General features: G+C 36.7%; 2 protein-coding genes across 7 annotated transcripts in view; one reads left to right on the top strand and one right to left on the bottom strand.

Annotated features, from left to right (window-relative positions):
- The window catches only part of CACNA2D3 (calcium voltage-gated channel auxiliary subunit alpha2delta 3), a 403,064-nt gene that overhangs the window by 331,537 nt on the left and 45,756 nt on the right, over window positions 1-25,771 (top strand). The window lies entirely within an intron of this gene.
- On the bottom strand, window positions 4,247-9,292 carry LRTM1 (leucine rich repeats and transmembrane domains 1). The gene is made up of 3 exons (XM_018068636.1): window positions 9,286-9,292; window positions 7,250-7,846; window positions 4,247-4,680 (listed from the first exon to the last, which is right to left on the bottom strand). The coding sequence occupies exons 1-3, from the start codon at window positions 9,290-9,292 to the stop codon at window positions 4,247-4,249; spliced, it is 1,038 nt and encodes a 345-aa protein (XP_017924125.1).

Here is a 25,771-nt window from a genome sequence, read left to right as displayed (position 1 = left end):
AAGTACTGTGAATTGACTATTTTCCCCCCAGTAGACTATATTTCCAAATATTAACAGTGTTTTCTCATGTGTTGTGTCTCAAAATGAGGATGAAGCCTTATGCAAAAAAAGTTGAACACACAGTGTACATAACCCTAAAACATGGGGGCATCCCTCTGCAATCAGCACAAGAGAGAAACCACAGCTTTCCTTGGAGATAGGTATGAAATATGTAGTTGTTGGTTTGTTTATTATTGGTTTTCTACTCCTGCTCCCCTCTTACTGTGACTGATGCTGCATGTTTCCCCCGTTATCTGGGGGGAAACAGTTGCTTTTCAGGTAATGTGAGCTCAGGACATACCAAGATTCTCTTATGATTGTTGTTACTATGCCAACTTTGGCAGAGTTCAAAGAGCAAAGCTTTAAAAGCAGGCATCCTTTCTGGATGCTTAATTAAAACCTGTGTGTCCTTGTCTCCTGGGCAGCAAAGATAGATGGTTATTAGGTAATACTTGGTATTTTCCTGTTCATGTTGTTAATGATAGATAAACCATGAATAGTGTCACTAAATGTGCTACTTTGATGTTCAAAAAGAGGGATCCAGAGTTTGTTTGGACATTGCATTTCTAGAGAATAATGAAGCTGAATTTTGCTTGACTTTTTGGAAGCTCTGAATGGGAAGACAAATATGGTAAGCAAGTATGCTTTAGTTTAAACTTTATAGATATAGTCTCTATAAATATAAATAAATGACCTATAGTAGGTCATTTTCTGTGAAGAACATTGTTCTCTTGTAGTTTTTAATTTGTGTTCTGAAATGAAATTTTAGAAAGTCTCTTTTTCTGGAAACAAAGCAATATAGTGAGCCTTTTATGAAGGACAGGAATACAACAGTATGTGTGCTTTCTCTGTCTTTTCAAATACCTTGCAGAGTAGTGTGTCCTGATATTTTGTTGACTTTGAGGGGGAAGAGTGTTTTTCACAGAGATTAGAAAAAATTACTGTGCTTACTATAATACTCTCACGAGATTGCTGGAAGAACAATAAAGCTTTCTGGGGAACCTTTATCTGAAAAATAAATCTGTGCAGACAAATTATTTCAGTGGCAGATGTCCATTGCTAAGCTTTACAAATCAAGGGCAGTTCTATGGGGAATCCCTAGATTCAGTCTTCCACTTGTTGTAGTCAATAATTTTTATAGACAGTAAATGGTGGCTTTTATCTTTGTTTATCAGTAGTCAAACATTCTGTTTACCAAAAAATAAATAATTTTACCTTTATTACTTTAAGCAATTGAATCAATACTTTTCTCTGCTCAATATTTGTTATTAGCTTATCATCAGAAATGACTGGAATTTGTTAACTGCAAACCCTTTTGTAAATATCATATATAGTCTTATAAAACTTAAATGAAAAATTTCCCTTGGGATTTTTGTTGGGTTGTTGTTTTTTGGTTTGATTTTTTTTTTCCTCTAGCAAACAGGGTGTTAGAAAGTATGGAATCAGATTTTACATGGATTGGCTTGCTCTATCCCTATAGCAGAGGGAAGTAATGGGAATATGAAGTACTTTGCTTTCTGGCAGAACTGCACATCAATTTACAGCCGTGTGTGTGCGTGAAATCCCCGAAGTATCTTCAGTGTGACTTGGAATGAGTTTCTTTAAATGTTGCACCCTTCATTGCCTCTTCCTCACCTTTTAACTCTTTGTTATTTGGGGGTTTTTTGTTGTTTGGTTTTGTGGTTTTTTTTAATGAATGATCTTACATTAAGGAAAACCTGAAAGGTTTTTGGTGACAGGACTCTCTTTTTAAGGACTAGGAAGATGTTCTGGGTTATTCCTGACTAGGAGATAGCAAGTCAATTCTTGTTTTTCCTTTGCTTAAAACTATCAGAAATGTGAACTGGTTTTTGCTGGAAGCTGCATTACTCTGTCTGAGCCTTTAGAAACACTGTGGGTGAAACCTCTCTGGCAGTCAGAAGTTTATTAACTTTCATCTTAGAATCTGCAGTTTGACTGCAAGTGTGCTCATTTTAGGTTGTCACTGTAGAAAAGCACTGATTTGGCATGGCTCCAAACTCATTTACTGGGCCATGGGCAATAAGATCCAATACTGTCTTACTTCAGTCTTCTCTATCTGAAAAGCTGTGTTTTGCTTTGTAAAATATTATGTCAATAAATGGATAAAAGAATAGAAAACGTAGATTTGTATATTTAAATGTCTTAGCTCTGAAAGTAGATTATTCATTAGGCTTTACCAAATATTTAGAAGGAAAAAAAGCAAATTTCAAGAGAGGAAAAACCCTGAATACAAATATTCTGAATATTAGGATATCATAAAAAATGTAAATATTCTAAAAATCTTGTGCTGTTGATGTCTCAGCTGAAGCAATGTGCCCAATCTAGGCTACCACATTTTAAACTAAATGTAGAAAAACTGAAAAGGTTTCAGGGAATGCAGGGAAGAAAAAAAAGTTTAGAGAATGTGGCCTTGCAGGAAAAATTTGAAACAGCTTGGTTTATTTAGTTCAGGACAGAGAAGAATGAGCAGAGCCTAATAATGATATGAAGTACTTAGCAGTTAAAAAAAAAAAAGAAAAGAAAAGAAAAGAAAAAAAAAGAAGAGACAGTAATTGATTGTTTTCAATGCCTGCTAGATTTAGATTAAGCCTGAGATGCTTAATTTTCTCTGGACATGAAAGTAACTACAGATGCAGGAATGAGCTTTAATATTTAGGTTGCAATTATTACTAAGTAGATAAGAGCAAGGGTTACATGACTCCTGCCATACAGCCCATTACTCAGTTCAGGCTGTTATTAGAACAGCTACAGAGCTTCATCTTGGAATCCATCTGTTGGAAGGACAGAGCAGGTCTCTGAATGCCATGACACAGCGTCCCTTTGCCCTTGTTACAGACTGTTACTTGGACATTTTCCTCAAGATTGTAAACATTCTTGATTTCTGCATTAGCTTCCTAGGGAGGTCTTTATCCCTGTCATTGGAGAGAGTTAGAAACACATTAGACATCTGTCATGAATAGCCTGAAATGTGTTTTATCTTGTCTTGGAAAAGGTAAATGGAGCTGCTGATCTGTGTTGGTTGCCTTAGAATAACTTCCAAGAATTATTAAAAAAATGCTTCTGCACATTCAAAATATTCTTTCAGTTCTAAACCTCTATTATTCAAATGGCTTTGGCTCCAATTTCCTCTGATGGCAAAACAGTTCTGCAGAGAGTGAAGGTGGGGACCCTTGAGTGAATTCAGCTGAATGTTCTCTCTGTGAAAGAGAACATGTAAACATGCAACTATATTGTCCTCATACTGAAGGGCAGCACTGTGATGGGGGCTGCATCTACACTCGTATTTGCAAAATGGAACACTTGTATCTGGATTTGGGAATAACATCAGAAATGTCTGTAGCAAGCACGTATGCCAGCAGGATATCAGGTAGTCTCCTCATATCTGTGTCCTCATTTCAGTGCTTGCATGCAAAACTTTCTTTCTTCAGAATTTTCTCAGCTCTCTTTAATTCTAAGTAATTCGGAAATTATATGTGATAGTTAACAAGGTACTTCCTATTTTCTAGGTTAGGTGATGGATGTTATGTTTAATTGTGGCCTTCTAGGGCAGATTGGAAGGTTGAAAACATGTTTTTGGAAATGCTTTTAACACATTTACATTATCAGTGCCAGTGAATAGACTGGCTGGTTTGAAAACTGATTGTCAATTGTATAGATCTTAAAAAAGATAGTAATTTGTAGCTATTTTCTATTTTCCCTTGCAGAAGGGTCATTCCTGTTGGGCACTGACTGTAGCTGCCCCACAAGTTGTATCTTGGTCTAATACTGCATCAAGAGCTAGTGAAGGATAGTGGAATACTTTAAAGTGCCTATATCAATATTTCTTTACCTCCAACACTTGACCTTAAATGAATACTTTAAAGTACCTATATCAAGATTTCATTACCTCAAATGCTTGGCCTTAAATCATCAGTCAGTCAGTCATGGCTGGGCTTCGCGAACGAAGATTTGGCCTTAAATAGTGGCTTCAGAGTATACATGCACAAAATATAGATAAACTTGCATTGTTTTATATGAAGTATTAGAAGGTATTCCAAGGAATATATATGTTTACCTTATAAAAAAGTACGGGGGAAAAAAAAATGAAAAAACCCCAGCGATTACTATTAAATCAATCCTGTTTAGACTCCAGGCCTTTTAGCTGAAGCGAGGGCTTTATTTTCAAGCAACCAAAGACAGAAGTAACTCAAGCCAAGGAGCTATCAAATGGCTCTTTTTCCTCTGGAGTCCCGTGCTGTCTGACTGGGGCCAAATGTTCTTTGTGGTATTTAGCGGTGATTGCAGCGTAAGCACAACCATAAACGGCAGCTGCCAGCATCATCAGGCACACGATCCCGCAGACGACGCCGGTGATGACGACGGTGGCGATGGCGTGGCGCAGGCTCACCGGCCTCGCCTTGGCTTTGGGCTCGCAGCCGGCGCGGCCGCCGTCACCGTGCTCGCCGTGGGGGCCGTGCTTCGGGGAGCTGCGGTGCTCCCAGCCGTGGTGGTGAGTGCTGGCCAGGTGGGCATGAGCCGTCCTCAGGGGGCACGCCCCGAACAGCTCGTAGGGAACCTTGAGGAGGTCCTTTCCTTTCCGAATCCCCGGCGCCGCGCAGACGATGCCGTCGCTTATTCCTCCTGGAAAAAAAAGAAACTCCAAATTGAATTAATTATGATGTTGAGATTTGATGGTTTCTAAATTGTCTTAATGTAAAAATAACAGAAACCTGAAGTAAATTTGTTATCAGCTTCGATTTCGTACTTTTAAGGATTTATAACTATATTTTAAAGACCTATTACCCTGCTCAAATGTTAAATTTCATGATTGCTTAGAGCCAGCTTCCACTCTCTTCCAGAGGATGTTTTTAGTATAATGGGCAGTGAAGTAGGAAGCCACAGTCCTGGTCAATCACACAGTTGTTCCTCAGCATTTTTCAGTTTGGTCAATGGTGAGATTACTACACTTTAACACTCAAATAAGAGAATATTTTCAAGAAGCAGTTAATCAGGAATTATCTGTGATTTTATGGGTGTAAAAGTGAAAAAAACCCCCAATAGTGGTAGAAAATTAAGAACTAAGTCATAAAAGAAAACAAAGAGATATTGTTAACAGCAAATTCGACTCACTGAAATTCAAACCATTGCTTCTTTTTATAGAGAGAAATGGAAACAGTATATTTAGAAATTATTTCCCACTTGATTGAAATAGTCATTGTTCTGACATCATATGCTAACCATAACAAGGCAAAGAGAAAGTTCAGTAGGTTGTATGGATACATGAGAAATATTTTGAAGCAAGATTCATGGTAAGAAGATGTACAGAGATATAATGAGTTAAGATTAATCAACCTATTATCCTGCTCAAATGTTAAATTTCATGATTGCTTAGAGCCCGCTTCCACTCTGTCCCAGAGGATGTTTTCAGTATAATGGGCAGTGAAGTAGGAAGCCACAGTCCTGGTCAATCACACAGTTGTTCCTCAGCATGTGGAGTGTGTGTCTCAGGTCCCTAATTGGTCAATACACGTGGCTTTAGAAGTGTAGTGGGTCAAGGAGTCCACAAAGCCAAAAACAATGTTTGCATATTTTTTAAAATTAACTGATCAAATTAACTGAATTTTCTTTCTCTTCTCTATCCAAACAATGCACCTTCCAGCTAAAGCCAGGCATAGAAATTTTCATCCTGAAAAGACTTTGAGAAAGTAGAGAACACAGATGGACCCAAACTGAAATCTGGAGACTGCTCCACAAATATTGGTAATATTCCAAGGCAGATCTGAGCATAGCAGGTCTCTTGGCCTTTAATAGGCAAACCAAAACATGGTTCCAGATACCTCCAACGTGCTAGTTTGAATGTGGATATAGATAAATAGTCCAAATCCTGCAACTGCGAGTCTTTAAAACTGGGCTTCCTTTAAAACTTATTGATAAAATGAATTTGTAAGTTCCATGTCACTGAATTTAATTAATCTGTCAGTGTTCAGAAAGATGGAAGGGCATCACTGAATTTCTAAACAACATTGGTTTTTGAAATAAGTTACAATATTTATGCTGCTTGCAGAGTAATTAAGATAATCTGATATGTTTATCTTGGATCATTACATTCTTCTGCACAGAGAAGTCAACCCCTGCTGAATTCTTTTGTAGGGAATAGTTCCAGCATAATAAAAATAAATCCCTGCGATAATGTAATATTTTACCAATCAAAAACATTAAGATTTTAACACTTAGAGGAGTTTAACCTTTTCTCTTTTCTGGAAGGTTGCTTATGGCAGTGAATTTACCTCATCCAAAGATTACTCCAGTATTCATTTTGTCAATGCACAGCCAGTAGTTTTCCAGGTGGCCTGTAGAGTTCTGATCCCTGAAAATGGTATTCCATTCAGTCACAGGCCACATGGACCACTTTCATATATGCAGTGTTGCAACCTGCTCCATGTCACTTCCATATACAGACAGGTAATCAGCAGTTTGGTCACATGCAAGCCTCAAAGCCTCATTTAGAAAAAAGAAAATTGCCCTGCTGTTCTGAATTCTCAGTCTGAACATACCTCCTGGAAGAAATAAATTACTTTCTTTTAATACTTAATTCCTTTAGAATTAAATCATATTATCTCTTTTACAGCATAACTTATGAATATATTTAAAAGCAGGTGCGAGCAAAATATGACTACTTCTATTTATAAAATTCACTTTTCCCTATGTGATGCCATTACACATTTCTGTCAGGAAATTGCCAACGAATTTAGTACCTCTTCTAGTTAGCAAAAAATTAAGAAGCAACACTAGGTATTCTTACAGTATTATAGAACTACTAAGTGATAATTGATAGAGGAACTAGAATCCTGAGTTCTCCAGAGTTTAATTGGCACTGATATCTGTCTTGATGTTTACCATTATGCAACAACTAAAAAGCTTTTAAACAGTAGGTTAGTTTCTAGCAAAAATATATTGGTAGAATTAAAGCAAATGTATGTGCACGAATATATTTGTTATACATAAAGATATGGATCTAAATACATGCACACACTGCACGTTTGCAGAACATATCTGTACACACTGTATGGTTGTGTGGGTGTACTTTCTCTCTTTCTCTGTGTGCTAATATGAAGTTCTGCCCTGATTCTAGTTTGCCACCTGTATTTGTGAAAGCACTTATATTCTGACCCATGCATAAGGATATATTTTAGTGAGAAAAATTCCTTACCTCTGTATAGAAAGCTCTCCAACCACAGTTTCAGGCCAAAGACATTACAATTACATTGCCAGGGATTATCTTTGAAGAGAACCACTTTCAGATTTGGAAGTGACTCCAACAGAACTCTTTCCATTTTCTGAAGTTTGTTATGCTTCAAAGAGAGCAGTGTTATGTTCCCTGTACTGTTTCCAAAAGTCTCGGGCAAACGTATAATGCTGTTGGACGACAAGTCCAGTTCTTTTAGGTGTGGGAGGAAACTGAAAGTCTTGTTTTCTATATAATGAATCAAATTTCTGGTTAGGTTTAGAACCTGCAGGTACCGTAATTTCTGGAAAGCACCAGGTGCCACACTTGAGAGAGAATTATTGGACAAGTCTAAGATTTTGAGTAGCGGCATTCCAGTGAATGCATTTTGGTTGATTCTCCAGATACGGTTATTCTGCAACTGTAGTATCTGAATTTCAGGAGGTAAACGAGGAGGGATTTCAGTAAATCCTCTGTTCTTGCAGTCTGCAGTCTTCGAAGCTGTGTGGCACAGGCATTTGTCAGGGCATCCATGAGCTGCATGTGTTAACAAGATGACACTCAAAACGAAAAGCCAGTTGCCTGTATCAAATGTGAAAGATTTAAAATGAGTTTAAAATGTTTGTCTTTTGGCAATATGCGGGTCATAAACATGACCAGAAGATATACAGTTCCATAATAAACATTAATTTAGCTTAAAGAGAGCGTGTTTCTTTGGCAATACATGAGTAAATTGCAGTAGTATTGAAGTACTTTTATAATGCAGAATTAAGTTAGTGCTCCCATAGTCTTAAAATGAAGCAATGGCTTTATCTTAAGTACAAATGGTTTTCAGGAGTATTTGCCATCAGTAGAGCGCTGATGTTTGAAGGGAATGTTACAGAGTTTCTAAAATTACTGAACTGAAATGTCTCTCTGTGGTAGTAACAAATTTAAGGCATCTTGTGTCAGAAGAATTACAAGTAGAACTTGTATTTTTCTTTGGTTTTACAATCTTACTGCCTAAAAGAATTAAGTCAATGTAACATCAAAAAAATAACAAGCTTCAAAGACATTGCTCTAAAAGCAATTAACAGTACTTTTTCAGCAATCCAGATTCTGTAAGTTTGTTCTTTAAAATATCTATGTTTATGCTTTTTGCCTAAATTCCCTTATCTGAATACCAGCTGTACTTCCTATAGACGCAGGTTTCTAAACAATCAACAGACATTTGTCAACAAGCTTTTAAAAAGATAAATGAGTTGACAGGAGTACTTCATAGTATTTAGTATTTATAAGTATCTGCTGCTCTCTGATGTTCAGGTAGTTTTAACTGAAAAAAATAATAGTTTTTACCTTTTATGTCTTCCTAATGATCTTAACTTTGAAAACAAGGTGCCACTTAAAGCTATGTTCATGAACACAGCATGATTTTTTTTTTTTAAACAAGAATCAGATGGTGTTGAATAATTAGATTTTATTTGACTAGAGAAAGCCAGAATGATAAATCTGTTTGCAACATTGGTTTTGAGATTCCTCAAATAGTTTTTACTATTTGTTATTTCAAAATGCAAAACATTTTAGTTTGTTGCCACTTGAAACCTCTGGAAATTAACAGACTTACTGCTTATTGACTTAGAGAGATAAAACCTTAATTACTATCAGGGAATATCATATTAGTGGAATAATAGTGTATTATTATAGTATGAAATATGATAAATGTATAAATGGAAGTTTTATTTTAAGACTGCAGTTTAAGGCACAAACTAGTCACTAATTTTCACTCAAAATTGTATTTACATTAAAATTATACATGATCTTCTGCAATACTGAATTCTTCATTGTGGAATTCATTTGAAAGAATTCAGCATTCCTGCAAGCAAGCTAAGCAATGCTTTCAGTTCATTACACTGTTCTGCAACAGTTGGCTTTGGAAACAGACACAGCATCCAATGTAGAGTTAAAATAAACACTTGCTTAGCAAGGAAATGCTTAGAGAAGAGAAAAATTACATTATTAATCTGAATGCTTCAGTATCTCACCTTTCATTCCGCTTTGCTTGCTCTTCCCCTGGCAGAGGATTCGGTCCAGATTTCTGATGTAGAACAGTAACAAACGCTGTCCTGATTCCCACTTCAAATCCGTCACGTGCTCATCCAGTTTCCTTTCCGTGGGTTTTTTTAGGTGATATCTCTGGCTTGTGTAGAAGTGCAGTTACTTCCAGTCAGTTACTCCATCAGCCCTTATTTTTTTCTTTATCACAGTCTTCCACCCCATGCCCCCCACCCCGGCTTTTATGATTCTCAGAGACTTACTCTGCCTTAATCAGTCAACAAGCCATGCAAAGAGTGTCTGCCCAGCTCTAACTGGACAGCTGTAACATACAAATAATGACCTGATAGCCTTGCCTTTTCAATTTATTTAATCTGCATCAAATGCAAAGCACAAAAATAAAGCTGCCTTCTACTATCCAGTATGCTTTCTGAATTCTGGTGGATTATTAGCTATGCTGTGTCAATTTTTGCAAGATCAGATGACTCTGAATATGGATTCTGATTATCCTGGGCTGTGACTGGAGGCACTGGAGTGTATAATATCACTAGGAGTAGACCTGTGGATTGATGACATAGTTTTGACAGTGCCCTTGTTTGCTCTTTTAAGCTTATTCATCTGACATCCATTAGTTGTGCTGACAGGATTTTATTGCATGGGAATGCAGAACTGGTGGCTCCTTCTGTAAAAATGGCACACACACTGCTATAGTCACCAAGAATATTGAACAAATAAATTTGTTTTCCAAGATATTGGAAAGAAGCAGCAGATGATACTTAAAATTGTGCTTTGTGTGTTCATGTGGTGCCTTGACTTGTCTCTTTGTTATTTCTTCAGTATAACTCATTCATGCTGTGCCATCTACAGCAATAAAAGGATAAGTGACTTGTGACTATGAAGGAACTCAAAGGTGTTGAAAGGAATGAGAGATCTGGTATATAATTAAGTCTTTCCAGGCCATATGGTCATTCCATCTGTTAGCTGACCTATGGAGAGGGAAGTTTTTCAATCAAAAGCTTTCAGACCTATTCTTAAATGTAACATAGCTTTCTTGGATGCAAATTCTGCTTTAGGTCCTTTTGAAAAGATCACACAAAGCTTACTTTCTAGGGCAAAATTTATATGCTGTAAGCAACACTATGGAAGGAATTATAGAAAAATCAGATCAGAAGGTCCAAACTGCTGCTTAACGCGTCTGGTCTTTACCAGAGGTTATCCGGGGTCCTGTCAAGCTGTGACTTGGATATTTACTAGGCCAGTTGTATGCAACCTACTCCAGTGTGTACTTGTCCTCAGCATTAATAATTTTGTCTTGCATCCAGTTAGAGATTTCCTTGGAGCAGCTTGTGCCCCTCACCTCTTGTCCTGTCACTATGCATCCTTGTGAAGAAAGTAACCCCCTCTTCTCCACGGCTCCCTTTTAGTTACCAGAGGTTTGTATGTAACCCTCTGGCACCCTCGTTCACAAGGGAGAACTGTGACTGTTATTATTGTGTGCTTTGCTGAATTGTTTCTGACACCAGTCAAGAGACCCAAAGAGCAGTGAAGGAGAACATGGAAAAACTGGCATTCTATAAAGTAAACATGATTGTTCATCTTGAGGATCCCAGGATTACTGCTGTGAGTGGCAGACCATTACTACCCTTGACACTCTTGATGAATGACACATTCAGTGCAGAGTAATACTGTAGATGTAGATAACCTGGTATCACAGTCATACTGATTAACCCCAACTTTACAAAGAGAGAGGGAAAGATGCTTGAAGATCATCTGTACCATACTTTAAATAATGTCAGGTTAATGCAAGAAGCTTTTCTAACGAATGTATTAACAGACTTGTCTTAAATAGTACCAGTGAATCATTTTAGCAAAGACAGAACTAAATGTAAAAAGGACTGTTATAAAATATCAACGTCCTTAGAAGTTGTAGCCTTGCTAGCTATGAATACTCTTTCAAATAACAAAGTTAGGTCAGGTACTTGTTGCTTGAGATGACATCCCTCTCTCTTGGAATAACTCATCCCTTGTATCAGTGACATCTCTTTTCATGACTTTTGATTATGTTGCAGGAAGTACTAACTATTATGTTCTTTTTTTCTAGTCTGATAAGACTAATTCATACTTTTAAATTCCCTTTGGTATATGAAATTTTATTTGACTCATTAATTCAAAGGGTTTATTTTTTAAGTTATTTTTCAGTCTTAACTAATGTTTCCTGATCAGGTGGGTTTACAAGCTCCCACAGTAGTATATTTCATCTAACAGTGAGCTTAAAGAATGTCTCTTAACTGCCTCTCCTATTTTAGGTAAATCTTTGCAAATAAAATTGTATTATTTTTAGCATGTGCCATATTAAAGAGTTCTTCATAGGACAAGGTCACTGAAAGTTAAGCACTGTGGGAGGTTCAGTTCCAGCAATAATGCAGAGGTTGTTTTGTTTACTCAAAATCATGGTATAAGAAGTTATTACTTTTCTGAAAATCTTCATGCTGGGTTCAGATTTGGAAACATATGATTAAATCTGTCGATTTGCTTTTCATGTAGATGTGGCTATTTTTTCCTTGTATTGAGAACTCTGAATGCACATGTTTTGTAAACAGAAGTTTCCCCAACCTATAATCCACGTCCTATTCCCATTTATTAGCAATAATACTTTGGTTGTGACGGAGAAGTCTGATGTGGTGAAAATTATAGTTGTGTCACAGGTAGAGACTTGCCAGCAACAGAATAACCATGAAATGTGCTCTACTTCTGGCCTTTTGAACCACCAGCAGGATTCTTTTCAGTTGTCTGATGTGGTGCAGCAACTGTGTTATTGTAACTTCTTAAATTAGCTTGTGCCTTGTTGTAGCAAGGTATGTTTCCCATTGCAGAGCAAGACAGCGATGAACTAATATCTGATCCCTGTTGGCTGGTGGGGGCAGTTCTGTCTTTGCTTTGCCAGCAAACTCTTTGTTGCGGCAATTACTGCCATCTGCTTCAAGGGGAGTCCTATGTGTAAGAATCATCTCTTTTACAGAAGAACATTATGTTAATTAAACTCTAGCAGAAAGGAAACAATTTAAATATTTCAAATATTTAAAAGCTACAGGATTCGAATTCCACTGCATTGTATATCGAGTCCAGGCAGACATGATTACATTAAAAAATGTTCCCAAGACCACAGCAGACAATTCCTATACATACTCTTTATTAGATTTATTTTCCTTATAGTGGAAAATAGTATAGCATAGTATAGCTTTGGAGTGGGAAGGAATTAAAACTGAGATACTTTCAGGGAAACCACATGTGCTTTCCCCTTAGTAACATGTGTCTCCAGATTGGTAAAACATCCAAGCTCTTGCTGAAGACCTTAAATAAAAATTTGGGCAATGCAGACTCATCTTCATTTTGGTCCAAAAAAAATTTCATATTTGTTAGTGAAACAACCCATACCTCTGTTGTTAAAAGTCTTCCCCTTTAACTGGCACTTAAAAAAATACAGTAGTAGAAAGAGCTTATCCTTTCCCAGCTGAGTCAGAATGCTGTGAAAACAAAGATGACAGGACAGAAGGAACCCATGAGTCCCTCATGCTTTTATTTCTAAAAGGGCCGTCCTTGTACTCTAAGAGCTCAGGACCCTTTCAACTTTTTCCTGGCAGGGTACTAGGTTTTCAAAAGTTGACAAAACAGAGGAAAACCCTGGATCCTGGTTTGGCCTGCCTTTCACAGAAGAAGTATAAGCCAATGGATCAAACTAAATTTCTCTCAAGGAAGATTTATACCTTAAAAAGCTGGCCACATTTTCCAGAAGAGGTGGGTGTGTGGATTTCTTCAGACATCCTATTGCTTAGATAGGATAAGAGGGGAGTAATAGCAGCTAAAATTTATTGACATCAAATTTGGCTATGAGGATATATGATTATCAGGTATAAGGAGACACGATGATGTCTAAAAAGTTTTGTGTCTGCGTTGTCCCTTCAGGTGGGAAGTAATATTGTGTAGCTCTAAAAATGAGAAAACAGGCAGACAATTGTGATTTTGTAGAGGGGAAGAGCCCAGTTTTCTTCTTTCCAGTGGCTTGTTTTGCCTTACCTAGATACATCTGGTACTTGTTTATACAGTGTGTAATTAATCTATGAAATGCATTGTTGGAAGTTATCCTTGGGCCAGAAGATTAGTAGGATTCATATATAATCTGGAACTGTAGTTACCTCATGGGGGAAAAAAAATAATTTAGAAGGGATATAAACTTTCACTCTTAAGGGCTTTAATCAGCCACTAATGACACAAGTTATGGAGAGAAACCTTTCCCTGTGGGCAGGGTTTTTTTCCATAATTATTATTTATGGGAATTTTTACACCTTCCTCTGACACCTCTAGAAGAGGCCAGTGTGTGAGATGTAATAGTGGACTAGATGAACTGGAACATGCTGCATTCCAGGTGGCAGCTTGCAGTGGGGGAAGGGGTAGCTGGGCAACCTGACAACCTGGCACTTGCCCAAGCTGCAGACTGGGGAGGTGTGTGCTGCTGTGCCCCTGGTACCACTGGGGCTGCTGCTCTGAGCACCTTCTCCATTTCAGTCAGAACTTTGTTCTTCCCTAGACCACTGTTCTGATTTGGACTGGAAAATCCTTTTGGTGTTCATATCCAGGTCTTTGCTAACCAGGTCTGTGTTCATAACCTGTAAACCAACTGTTTAGGTCCTTTTTTGCAGTTTTCTTCATTTTTGTTTTTCTCACTGTAGTGATGCAAGACTTTCAATCCAGTAGGTAGATCAGTCAGCAATTTGTTGTGATATTACAATTCTAATATACTGCTGTTAGAAGTTGCTTGTACTCCTTTTCCTATTACTAAATGAGCAGAACTATATGAGGGTGAGAAGGGCTTGGAAAATGTTGAAAGACCAGCCTTGCAGTGTGCTTTGGTAGGTAGAAAAATTACCAGAGTGGATGCAAGGCCTTCAGAATGAGGAGAAGCACAGGGAATAGAGATGCTGGGCCTCTCTACCTTAATTGCAAGTTAGATGAAGTTGCTGCAAGGGGCAGATTATGTGTCAGCAGAGTATTTGTTCCATCAAAAATAGCAGCAGGGGGTGCAGATTCCATTTTCAGTCATTTTCTGACTAATGTCTACTACCTGTTATGCATGCTGAGCATCCATAGATAGAATGTATCGCCAGTATGATTAGAGTTAATTAATGAATTCATTTTGCCATTATTGTAAATAGAAAAAAATATTGCTTGACATCAAGCTAACATAAGTGAAAGAAGTAAAATAGGAGCAAGAAAACCACATGTAAAATAAGGACAGGTGTACACTTTGTTTTATCTTGGCATTTTAGATGCTTTTTGTCCACTCTTAAACATGTTAAAAGTGAGATAATTCACTATTTTTCTAGATAGTTTATTTATTTTTCACCAGAGACAATTTTCCTTTTTAAGCTTTTACTTCGTGTTTTTGTTTCCTTATTTTTATATTTAATCAGAATTTCTATTCATGGTCATAGCTCACCCTGGACTCAGACTTAAGACCAATATATAAATCTCCTGTGCATTTTGAATGGTTGATTTACTAGGCCAGTTCTTATAAGAATTGGAAAACCTTTTTTGAACAACTTCTGTAAAAGGTTTTTGAAGTGTTCATTGTGTATGAAGAAAGATTGTAAAGTGCAATAAATGCTTCTTAAACTGCTGCTCACCAATTGTACTACAAAATTGAACTCGTACTTCATTAAATCCTTTTGTGCTTTTAAAGCAAATTGTAGTGGTTAAGTAAAACTTACTCACTGTAAAATATTGGGAACTTCTGTATTTATGGGCTCAAAAGGACTCTTTCTCTTTGCCTTAGTAGTCGCTTGAACCCAAGAACTTGCAGAAGCAGGGCTGATATATTTACTGCAGTAAAAAATCAAATAATTAAACCTCTTGCAACACTTTGGAAATAGCCATGGGAGGTTTTTTTTTTCATTTTCATCAGAGTACTAAACAACCCAACATTAAAATTATGCAGCTGATAAATGTTAAATACGTAATTTTTGTGGATTTAAACATCAGTAGAAATTTAAGTATTCCATTGGATCAGGACCAATGTGTTCAGTAGCTTTGGAATTTGAGCTTTGATGGAATATTTCCCTTCGATGATCTTCTGCTAAGAGAAAAGGTTGAAGCCTGAAACTCCTGAAAGAATCTCAATTGTCCTGCAGCAGGTAAAGTGTGATGGACCATCTGCCATCACATGATAGTGTGCCTGTTAGCAGTGTGTAACCCTCTTCAGTACTGGTATGTGGCAGCTGTAACTAGCAGACCTCTGAGCATGATGGATGAACAGGGCCTGGAATGGCAGCGTTTGTGGCTTATGGGACCATTTGACAGGTGGTGTAAGGATATTGTAAACTTTTACCATATATCTCCAGTGAACAGGAACAAGCCAGATACCTGGACTTGCTGCTGCTGTTCTTCATTTCAATAGCAGATAGATGTCACAGGGCAGCACAGAGTTTGCTGCTTTTCTAGTCTCTTTGTTCTCTCTGGATTTCTCTGTCATCCCTACTGCTTTAGGTGCTGCAGCAGCAGGCACCAAAAATCTTCTGAATATGACAACAAACCAGAGATCACATGGCATGCTGTTATACTTCTCTCCCCCCTGCCCCCCAATTTTTAACATGTCAGCAGGTTTTAAACACCAAGGATGTTTTTAAAACACCTTTTTCTCCCGAGAATGTTTTAAATGAAGTAAGAGGGTAAGTCAGGTATATAGATGGATTTCTCATCCCTCAGGTTTAGCTAGTTCTGTTGTTTACAGACATGATAAATCCTTGGGAAACTCAGCTAGTATAAAGGATAATGATGCTTCTGTTTAGAATTTGTGAAACAGGCCACTGAGAGGACTTTTTTGTTTAAAAAAGAAAATACTCTTTCAGAGGGCATTTTATTAATGAGAATTACAATACTGGAAAATCTGCTCTAGATTAACAAAGAACAGTAACAGTGTATCCAAATGGAACTGGTTGGATAATTAAATTTATTTAATAGGTACTGAAATTTAAACCTCTTGATCCCTCTGACGTAAGCATAACTCTTAAAAGTCGTGGAACTTGATTCTAAAAGTGTAATGTGGGAGAGAAATGTTGAGACCATGATTAAGGATTTCAGATACCCTAGGAGGAAATGTGTACAGGATTAAAACAATAGGCATTTAAATAAAGAAAAAAAAAAAGAGGGGGAAAAAAAGAAAAAAAGAACAAACCCTTAAACTGTAGCTATGAAATATCAGAAGTAGGTGTGCAGCTTATACCAGCAGTAATGAAGCAACATGACTGGGATAACCTAATGGGAAAGAAAGGACACTACAGATTTAAATTGTTAAGAAACACCATGTTTTCACTATTCTTACACTCCTTTTACCTCTTCTGTATTATCTTGTCTATTTTGACTGTATGGTCTTCTGTATTTCTGTTTTGATTTCCTGTTTTCATGTTCAGAATCCCTAAAGGTCCTCATTCTATGATTTCTCATTAATAGAATATTTTTTCACTATTCTTTAGAATTGATAAAGTATTTGCAGTGTATAATATTTTCCTTTTCTTGGTTTGTAAAAAGGAAAACTGTTTACTGCATTTTAATACATCTGTTAGGAGGATTGTAGCAAATGGCTGACAGAGTGTCTGCTAAGTAAAAAGGAAAATGTTTTAGTAAGATTGGCATAAATTATGAAGTCATAATACTGAGCTATGCCTAGTTTTTGTTTGTACTAACTAAAGTTATCTCTAAGCTTTTAACTGTGGTTTCTGTTTCACTGTCCCTTAAGATGCTGAAGGATGAACTTTGTGATTCAAACATATGGATTAGTTGAGAGAATAACATTTATAACAACAGTTGAAATGCCTGTGGGCAAGTATAAAGAAAAAGTACTCTATAAAAGTAGATTATTAGCCCTAAAGTTCAGACAACATTTAAGTGTTGATCTCATCTTTTTGCCTTCCATGTTTGTATCTGACTTCTGTATCACCACTGAGTGATGCTGAACTGTACAGGTAATACATATTATCATTTAATACAGTCCCTTTTCATTCAAAGGCATTTCTATTTTAATACTCTTCAATTTATGGTGGATCTCAAAAGTTACCAACCTGTTTGAGCTTCCTCTGTCCATAAAGCTATAGCTTTCTTGGATGGAAAGGGCGTATTTTCATCTTTACTTGCTTTCATTTCCTTCTGCAGTATGTTATTTTGGATCATAATGGCAGGGCTGAGCTTGGTTACTCATGTTTTGGCTGAGACTTTTTATCCTTTTCCCTTTTCAGAATGACAGTGTCCATTTTCTCTCCATCTCTGTGTTTCAGCAGAGTTAGATGAGCTCAAAGAACAGTACTACTCACTTCTCTGTTTCTTAAAGTGCTCGTTGGGAGGAGCAGGCTGACTGCATTTAGAAGCTGAAGTTATGCATCATGTGCTCGGTTTAGTGAAATAGTAATTGCCACACCTTGGAGTTCTTTGGTGTCAATAAGATTTTAAATGGGTTTTCATTAATTACTGCTACAAGTTTCTTTTCTATAAACCTATTAGAAAGAAGAAAGAACAGAACACTGTCGTTTGTAGTTTGTGCTGATTTGGAGATGTTATGTTCAAACACAGGCACCTAAGTGAACATTCGTATTTCATGCAATTGTAGTACAGGCTTTTCCTTGAAAACTAAACATTATCTACTCTACCAGGTGCCATCAGCTGGTCATACATTATTTTCTAACCTTTTATAAAGCAGTAGATCCAGTGTTTCTGGAAGAGCGACCTTAACTTCTGGATAAATGACTTCCCGTTCTGTCTTACAGTTTTAAAGGTCAAACCTTGCTATATTTTTCTCAACCAAGCTGGGATGCTTTTGTTCCTAGAATTCAAATCCCTTTTCCTAGAATGTGAAACATCCTTCCTCCCCTTTTGCAACTGGGGAAATGGAGCACAGAACACTAAAGGTGCTTTGCTCGTGGTTGCACAACAGGGAAACAGCAGAGCCAGGAACAGCCCTAAACCTTCAGTGCTTCAGCCACTACACCACCCTTCATATGCAGATGTTCTCTGGTGGAAGCTTCACAGAAATCCACATTCCATGGGATAATTTGCTTTCATATTGTAAGATAAGAGCAATGTTGTCATTTTTAAAAAATTATATGTATAAGACCAGTTAACACATTTTAAGCAGTGGCGATGCTGAGATTTTAGGGATTAAGATGGGCTGAACAATGGAGGGTTTCCCATGGTAAAAGTACTGCTGTAAATTTTTCTTCTGGTAATGTAATTAGGAAGTATTGGCTCCAGTTAATGTAACTTAAACAAAACATGTTGTCCTCGGCAAACTTGTTAAACAAGCATAGCATTGTCTAAAAAGAAAACAGGGACAATATAGTGTTTCCATGGAAACTCAGTTAAAATGCTGATTTGTGGATATGAGCATAATCAGTACTACAGTCTAATTTGATTGAATTAAGTGAAAAAGAGAGTCTTAGTTATGAAGTCAACACAGTAGAAAAGTATCTCTACACATGCAAGAGTCATATTCTTCCATCCTTATAGATTCTTTCTAACTGCATGTAAAAGCAGGGAAATCTGTGTGGGACCATTCTCTTTTTCCTTCTGTGGTCAAGTGCACCATTTTTAATACAAAAATCAAGATCAGAATTTAAAATAAATCCACTTCATTGGAGTTGGTTATAGTTTGCTGCATCTTCAATGTGTGTTTTTTATTTCCTTTTTTTTTTTTAATGAAAGGGAGAAGGGCTTCTCCCTTAGAGTAGGGCATATCAGCTCTGTACTGTGAGAGAGTGGAGAAGATAATCTTTGCTTACCTTATAGACATGCTGAGAAGATTAATTCTGAAAAGGAGTGTTTGTAAAATAGCAGAAAAATAAAGAATTGATTGAATTGACCTATTAGAAAATTAAATATGCTCTATAAATGTGTTACAGCAGCACTTCCAAGAGAACCTTTGTCATTTAGAAATGTCTACATTTTGGAAAGTGGCATTTCAATGTTATTTTGATGCCCAGGAATATGATAGAGACTTCAGAAATCCAGTGTGAAATGTTTCTGGAAAGCCCATCAGTATCAACCGGTCTTTGGTATATGCCTTAACAGCTATAAAAGCCTGGCCTTTGGAAGGTTAACTTTACTTGTAAATCAATAATAGGCTTTCCTTTACACAATAACATAATTTCTGAAAATTCCTGCCAAAAGTCCTTTCCTTGAGTGGAGATTTAAGGCCTTTCTGTGTTCTCCAGAGCTCCATTCTGGAAGGTGCTAAGTGTTCTTATCGCACACTGGACATCCCTTAACTCTCACAGACTTCAGTGAGCACTAGCAGTGCTCAACACCTTCCAGGCAGAAGTCCCAGCTGAATTTGCACCTATTAGGAAACTTAGTAGAAATGGAAGCTATTTTGTATGATAAATCCTTAGTTTAATGTAATACCAGACAATTACCTTTCAGAAACCTTCCTGATTTATTTCAAGGCTGTTAGATTAAAGGGGATTACATCTGGTATCCATGAGACTGATTTCTCTCAAAAATTACTGATTTACAATTCCTTTAAGGAATGCTTTAAGGCTGTATTGACAGCTAAGTCCTCCTAATCAGTTATGTATAAATTGTAATATACTGCTTGTAGAAGCATCTGGATAATAGTTTATGTGAAGAAAGTAGGGTCCATTTGTACTTCCATTGTGAAAGTCATGTCAGCACTTACACTATTTCTAGAAGTTAATAACTCACCCAGAGAAGTTCATTTATGGTCATAACTTGGCACACAGATCTCTGGCAATGGTGACATTTTATTACAAAAAGTCTGTCAGTGCCTTTTCATTTATCAATCTTGACATTTTTTAAAAGCCTTATTTCTTTGTTATTTTCTTGGAGTATCAGTTGAAAATATTTATTAATTATGTATTTGACCATAAGTTTGTCAATAGATCGGGGTTTGTATTTTGTGGCTTTAAGAAGATCGTTTCATCTTTGTGTAATGACGCAAATAAGCTTATTTTTAGCACGATGAAGACACTTCTCAATTCATTAATAGTCACCAGATCAGACCTAAGCAACCATTTCTGCTGGTGAGTGTGTGGGCTTATGTAGCAATTGTGAAGATTATTTCTGAAATATGGTAAGTAGACAAGTAAAATAGAAAGGTGTCATTCTATCCCTGAATATTTGACCTCTTGGATGCACATTAACTGTTTTCCAGTTCACACACTTGAACTTCTAAACGTTAGATAAAGCAAAAGACACGTTATTTTCCTTAATACAGTTTATTTCTGAGAGGTATAGTTAACATATCTTGGTGATTTCAAAATGGTGGCAATAAATGGTTCACATGAAATAAAGTTTAGTAAATGTGAAATGTTCAGATTATGGGTAATGTTAATCCATAGTTTTAGAGACTGACTTTCAAACTGAGATGTTTGTCTGTAATATACTGAATACATCTTGAATGATGGTATTTCTTCTTACTTAACACATACAAAGTAGGAGAATATGAAAAAGAAGAAAGCTTATATTTCAGTACATTTGAGAATCTTTCAGTGTTATTAATCTAAGATTCCTTTCCATTGCAGACATGGTTTAAACCTCTAGTTCAGGATGTTCCAGGAATGCAAGTTTGTAGCTCAAATACTAGCTCCTAGTTTTGTTGAGCAAATAGGCAGCTGTGTTCTTTTCTACACAGATATTCAATAAAAATGCTTTTTTGATGCAAGAATTTTTTTAAAAAGGCTTCTCTTGCAATTATACTGTTCATGGAAAAGTTTAACATGTGTCTGTTTTGCTATTACTGTTTTATAAATTGTTCAGTAAAAGACACAAACATGAATCAGGATTCTTTTGGGCACATACATTTTTTTGTACTGTTCTAAAACTATACATTACCACCATGTGGTTTAACAGCAAAAAGATGGTTAAATAAAGTCGTGATCTTAGAAAAATAAAAACATGAGAACTATTCTGGAACATTACAGTAAATATTTGACTTATAAAACATCTAATAGATATGGTGTTGAAAGGCTGGAGACTTGTATTCATGATGAGGTATTTCTGATGTATTATTTGACTTCAAATAACATTACTCGTATTTTTAGTAATTCAAGTAATTTTCTAATCACAGTATGGCAAACAGTTTGTAAAGAATGTCACTGTTTTTATTATAGCTCAGTAAATGAGAGATCTAATACTTATTTCCAAATGATGTGATAAAATAGAATATTGGTGTTTTCCCATTCACTGTCATAAATCCAGTTTGACTAATGAGATTTCATATATTCATAGACCTTGTATACAAGGTACAAGTACCCCCAGGGATAACAGGGCAGGCAAGCAGTTTGCAGTCAGTGTGTTCTGCAGGAAGAGCTGAATTCTGTAAGTCCCATCTCTCTGCTAAGATTGGGAGCAGCACAGTCTGCATGTCTTGGCCCCTTGGTCTGTAGTGGGAGGGCACTGATCTGATAGGGGACAAATGGACAGAAAAGTCCCTCCCAAGTTTGTTTTGCAGTGGATGACATAATATTTATCTTTAATGTTTCACCCAAAATATTCTGCATCTGGCAGTAGGACAACTTGTACCCATTCTGCTATGATAGTGTTTCAGTTTGAGAGGGGTAAACCTCTTTGGAAATAGCAATAGAAGCTTTGCCCATTTCTGAAATCACCCTTTCTCACAATGCTGAGATATGTAGAAACAGAGGGTTTTTTGTCAACATGCTTAGGTAGTTGCCAGAATGAGGTCTGAAAAGAAAATATGATCGAGGTTTGAATGTGTTGAATTATAGTTACAAGTGGAAGCAGAAAGCCCAACATCTCCTAAGAGAATCTGGTCAGAGTCTCTAAGAGTTCAGATAAGTATCCTAATTTCTGGATGTTTGTCTGAACTTTGAGCCTCTTAGGGTTCCTTAATTGCAAACTTGAAACCACAGCCTTTTGGCTGAGATTGAAATGTAAACTGGCTCTGCTACTCTATACTACAACCTCAGTTGTGAGAAGTAAAGCTTTATTTGAGCACTTGACAAGTCATGGATCGTCCCTTAAGATTTATAAATGTGCTTACAAATATATACTGTTCCTACTTTTCGTTTCAGTCATGGGCTGTACTTGAATAGCAAGGAAACACTATAAAACTAAAAATTGGTTAGGGATTTATAAAAATACCCTCATTGCTTCATTATTTTAGCATTACTGTGGTCTTCACATGCTTGCTTTCAGTCTTTACATGCTTCCTGTACCATCAGAATTCAGATATATTTGTCTGAGTATTTGCCATGCAAAGAGATTCTGGAAGAAAGTTGAAAGCTCAAAGGAATTCATAAAAGCTCTACCACCAGCAGAGTTTCCTTTGCAATGGTTCTTGCTTCCCTCTGCAAGCTGTTGAAGCTTCCCAAGGCTAAGAAAAAAGAAAAATACTGCCCATCTTTCATCCTTTTTTTTTTTTTCTTTCTTTGTGTGTGTGTAATGGAATGAGCCAGGTGTCAGTAGGTGTCAGGTATTTTCTAAAAGTCACAGGGAGGATACTCCAGACACCAGACAGGGCTTAACTGTACCTGCCTCACCCTCTTCAGTTTTGGCAATCTAAGACCCTACTTTATATTATCAATGTACTCCTTGTATTTCTCAGGAACAAAGTACATATCTTTCCAGCAAAGTGCACTCAGTGTAATTTTGCATGCCTGGTGGTTACCTTCCTCCAGGCGTAGGGGAGTTTTTCAGTTTGGGGTTCTTTTGTGTGTTGTTTCTTTGTTTGTTTTTGTTTGTTCCAGGTTTTGTCGGTTTTGTTTTTCTTTTTAAGTTAGAGATGGATTCTCAAGTACCTCCCCTGAGCTGTGCTCCTGGTACACAAAGTTTATCACGGGGTAAATGAGTAGATTTCTGTGGGAGCCCTTTGTAACAGTGTTGGCAGCACATCAGCTACTATCTTACAAAGTCTGAAACGCAGTATAACTGTCTGAATGATAATTTACAGGTAAGCTGTTTCACTCCAAGTTCCTCAGTGAAGATTCCTGAAAAAGCAATGGACTTTGAGTCAAGAGTGTCTTTTTTTTTTTTTTTTAATGTTTTCACTCAATTTATATCCTTTCTGTGTTTCCTCCTGCTCCTGCTGCTACTTCATTAGTCCTCCAGAAGGAAGATATGTGTCAGGGAGTCACAGGGAGTCTGGTTTACGATGATGTTCACAGACTGCCCTCCACAGTTCAGTTTGTCAGGGGTTGGCTGCAAACCAAGCCCTTCAGTTTTCCCTGGTGGTTTGAGTTTGGATGAACTCCGGCCTCCCAGCAATCATCATCCTGCTCCCCTTTCAGCTTGGCCTCACATCAAGTTCCCAATATCTCCTCCCTTTCTTCTTGAGCTTGGCCTCCAGGAAATTCCAGTTGCCCTTGCCTTCTCTGTATCTTGGGAGTTTCCATCCAGGCAACTGCTTCCACCACTAATTCTGAAAACCTTCTGGAAAAAAAAGAGCAGGTTTGAAGTCCATGAGAAAAGAGGGAGAACTTCAATTTTCATTGCCCATTTAGGAAGATTTCACTCATTTACATACTGCCTCACAATACCTCTGATAAAGGAAGGATTCTTTGTGTTGCTAAATCTTATGGCATATTATGACATGTGCAGACTGTCCCCATAACAAACTGATAATTATATAGAACTCAAGAATGTCTGTGTATGTGCAGTCATTCCAATTATTTGATGGCAAGAAGATAAATGTAAAATACCAGTAATAATACAATTTTTTTTTCTGCTTATTGCATAGAATCAAAACTACTTGATAATTTGAACTTTGAGCTTTTTTTTTTTTATTTTACATTGTATCTAGGTTAATAAAAGACTCTTTTTTTTAACAATCTGTAAATGTTAATGAGACACTGTAATTCAAACTCAGGTGGAAAAGGTAGGTGTACATTTATGTGGATTAAAAGCCATCCCAACAAACCAACACGTTGCAGAGGACAGTTTCTGAAAAGTAGTATCTTATCCAAATGCATAATGGATACCTTATTTTGCTGGGGTAGGAATTATGCTTTATCATAAGAAAAACTTTCCAGATAAGAAAACTAATATTTTTTTCATGTTATAATAAAATTCTGAGGATCTTCTGTTTGAAGAGAGGAACTGAAAAAATGAGTCAGGGTAAGAAGAGGAAGGTATGGGTAGAAGGGGAAAGATCACTGAGAAGGAGACTGAATGAAGTGTGAAATTTGGAAAGGGAAAACTGCATTTTACTGTGCAAGTGAACTGAACCTGGGAGGCAGTCTGGGAAGTGCACAATTGACAAGTGCTTGTTCGTATTTTTATATATCCTGCATGTGATTTAAGAGTGACTGTCACTGAGAGTACAGCTATGCTGCATGATACTGGAGCATAAATATATTACTTATTATGTAACTATATTATTGCAAGAGTTCCTCTTGGAATACCTCTAATTCGTTAGCCAAGATTTCTTGAGATTGAAGGGAAAAAATATCCACATTTTCTTTTTAATTATGCTACATAACATCTATGTTTTATAGGGATTTTTTATCATCTCTGGTGGTGGGAGCCTTCCATGAATCTGTACTGGCTGTTCTTCTTGACAGCTCTGGTGTTTATTTCTCAGTATTATGCATTGGGGTGCAATATTCAGTGTCTCATTCTTTTCCTGAGCTGAACACTGAAGACAGAGATTTTTGAACTGAAACAGATTTAAACAGAAGAAGTGCAATCAACTTTTTTAAAATATTCAAATGCATTCTGGAATATTTCAAATTTAGTTATTAGATATTTTAAAAGATAATAATAAGAGTTAATATTAGCAGACGGAAAGAAGAGGACCTTAAGGAGTCTAAGCTTAATACACAAAAGAAATGCAGATTGAAAAATAACCCTGCTACAAGTCTATATCCTAGATTTCTTATTTTGAAGCCAAGTTAAACCTCATTTAAGATAATTCCATCAGAAATAGGAGACCAAAATGTTCTCAAAATGTTAGGCATCTTTTATATATGAGAAAGATTCTTAGTCTATACCATATTCTGTGGGAAAAGAAGTGGAGACCTTAAAATATTTTTTTAACCTTGCTTTTATGTAGTACAATAGTCTATAGATATTTCACAGAATGGAAATCCCTTTAGCTTTTATTACTTTTTCCTATAATTATGTATTTGAAATCTCTTTGTCAGGCTTATAGGGAGATTCAGCTCCTCTCTTGCCTGAAATAAATCAGTCTAATCCATTTTCCTCTCTTATTTTAAGTAGGAAATTATTCTTTTTACTTAGAACCTAAGTCGTCTTGTAATTCTGTGCATAGAAGTAATTTGTTGAGGAAGGCTTTCCTAATCTTTCTGTCTGTTTGCTTAACCGTGGAGATCTTGAAATGAACTCAAGCAATCCTGATCTATTCTGAGTTATTTGTTTTCCTTCATGTTTGCCTGATACTAAGCAGCCCTGAGCCCTGTAGCAGTTGAACACTTCCCAGTACTTCTATCCCAAAAG

This window comes from Manacus vitellinus, unplaced genomic scaffold, assembly GCF_001715985.3.
Source record: "Manacus vitellinus isolate BGI_N305 unplaced genomic scaffold, ASM171598v3 scaffold_14_pilon, whole genome shotgun sequence".
NCBI classification, from domain to species: Eukaryota; Metazoa; Chordata; class Aves; order Passeriformes; family Pipridae; genus Manacus; species Manacus vitellinus.
This window is presented reverse-complemented; position numbering and strand designations above follow the sequence as displayed.

What these genes read in the sequence shown, in the direction of transcription:
- LRTM1 (XM_018068636.1), bottom strand. An exon ending in GGAGAGCTTTCTATACAGAG is followed by an intron (nt 4,681 to 7,249) that starts GTAAGGAATTTT and finishes TTTTTTTTCCAG; the next exon opens with GAGGAATAAGCGACGGCATC.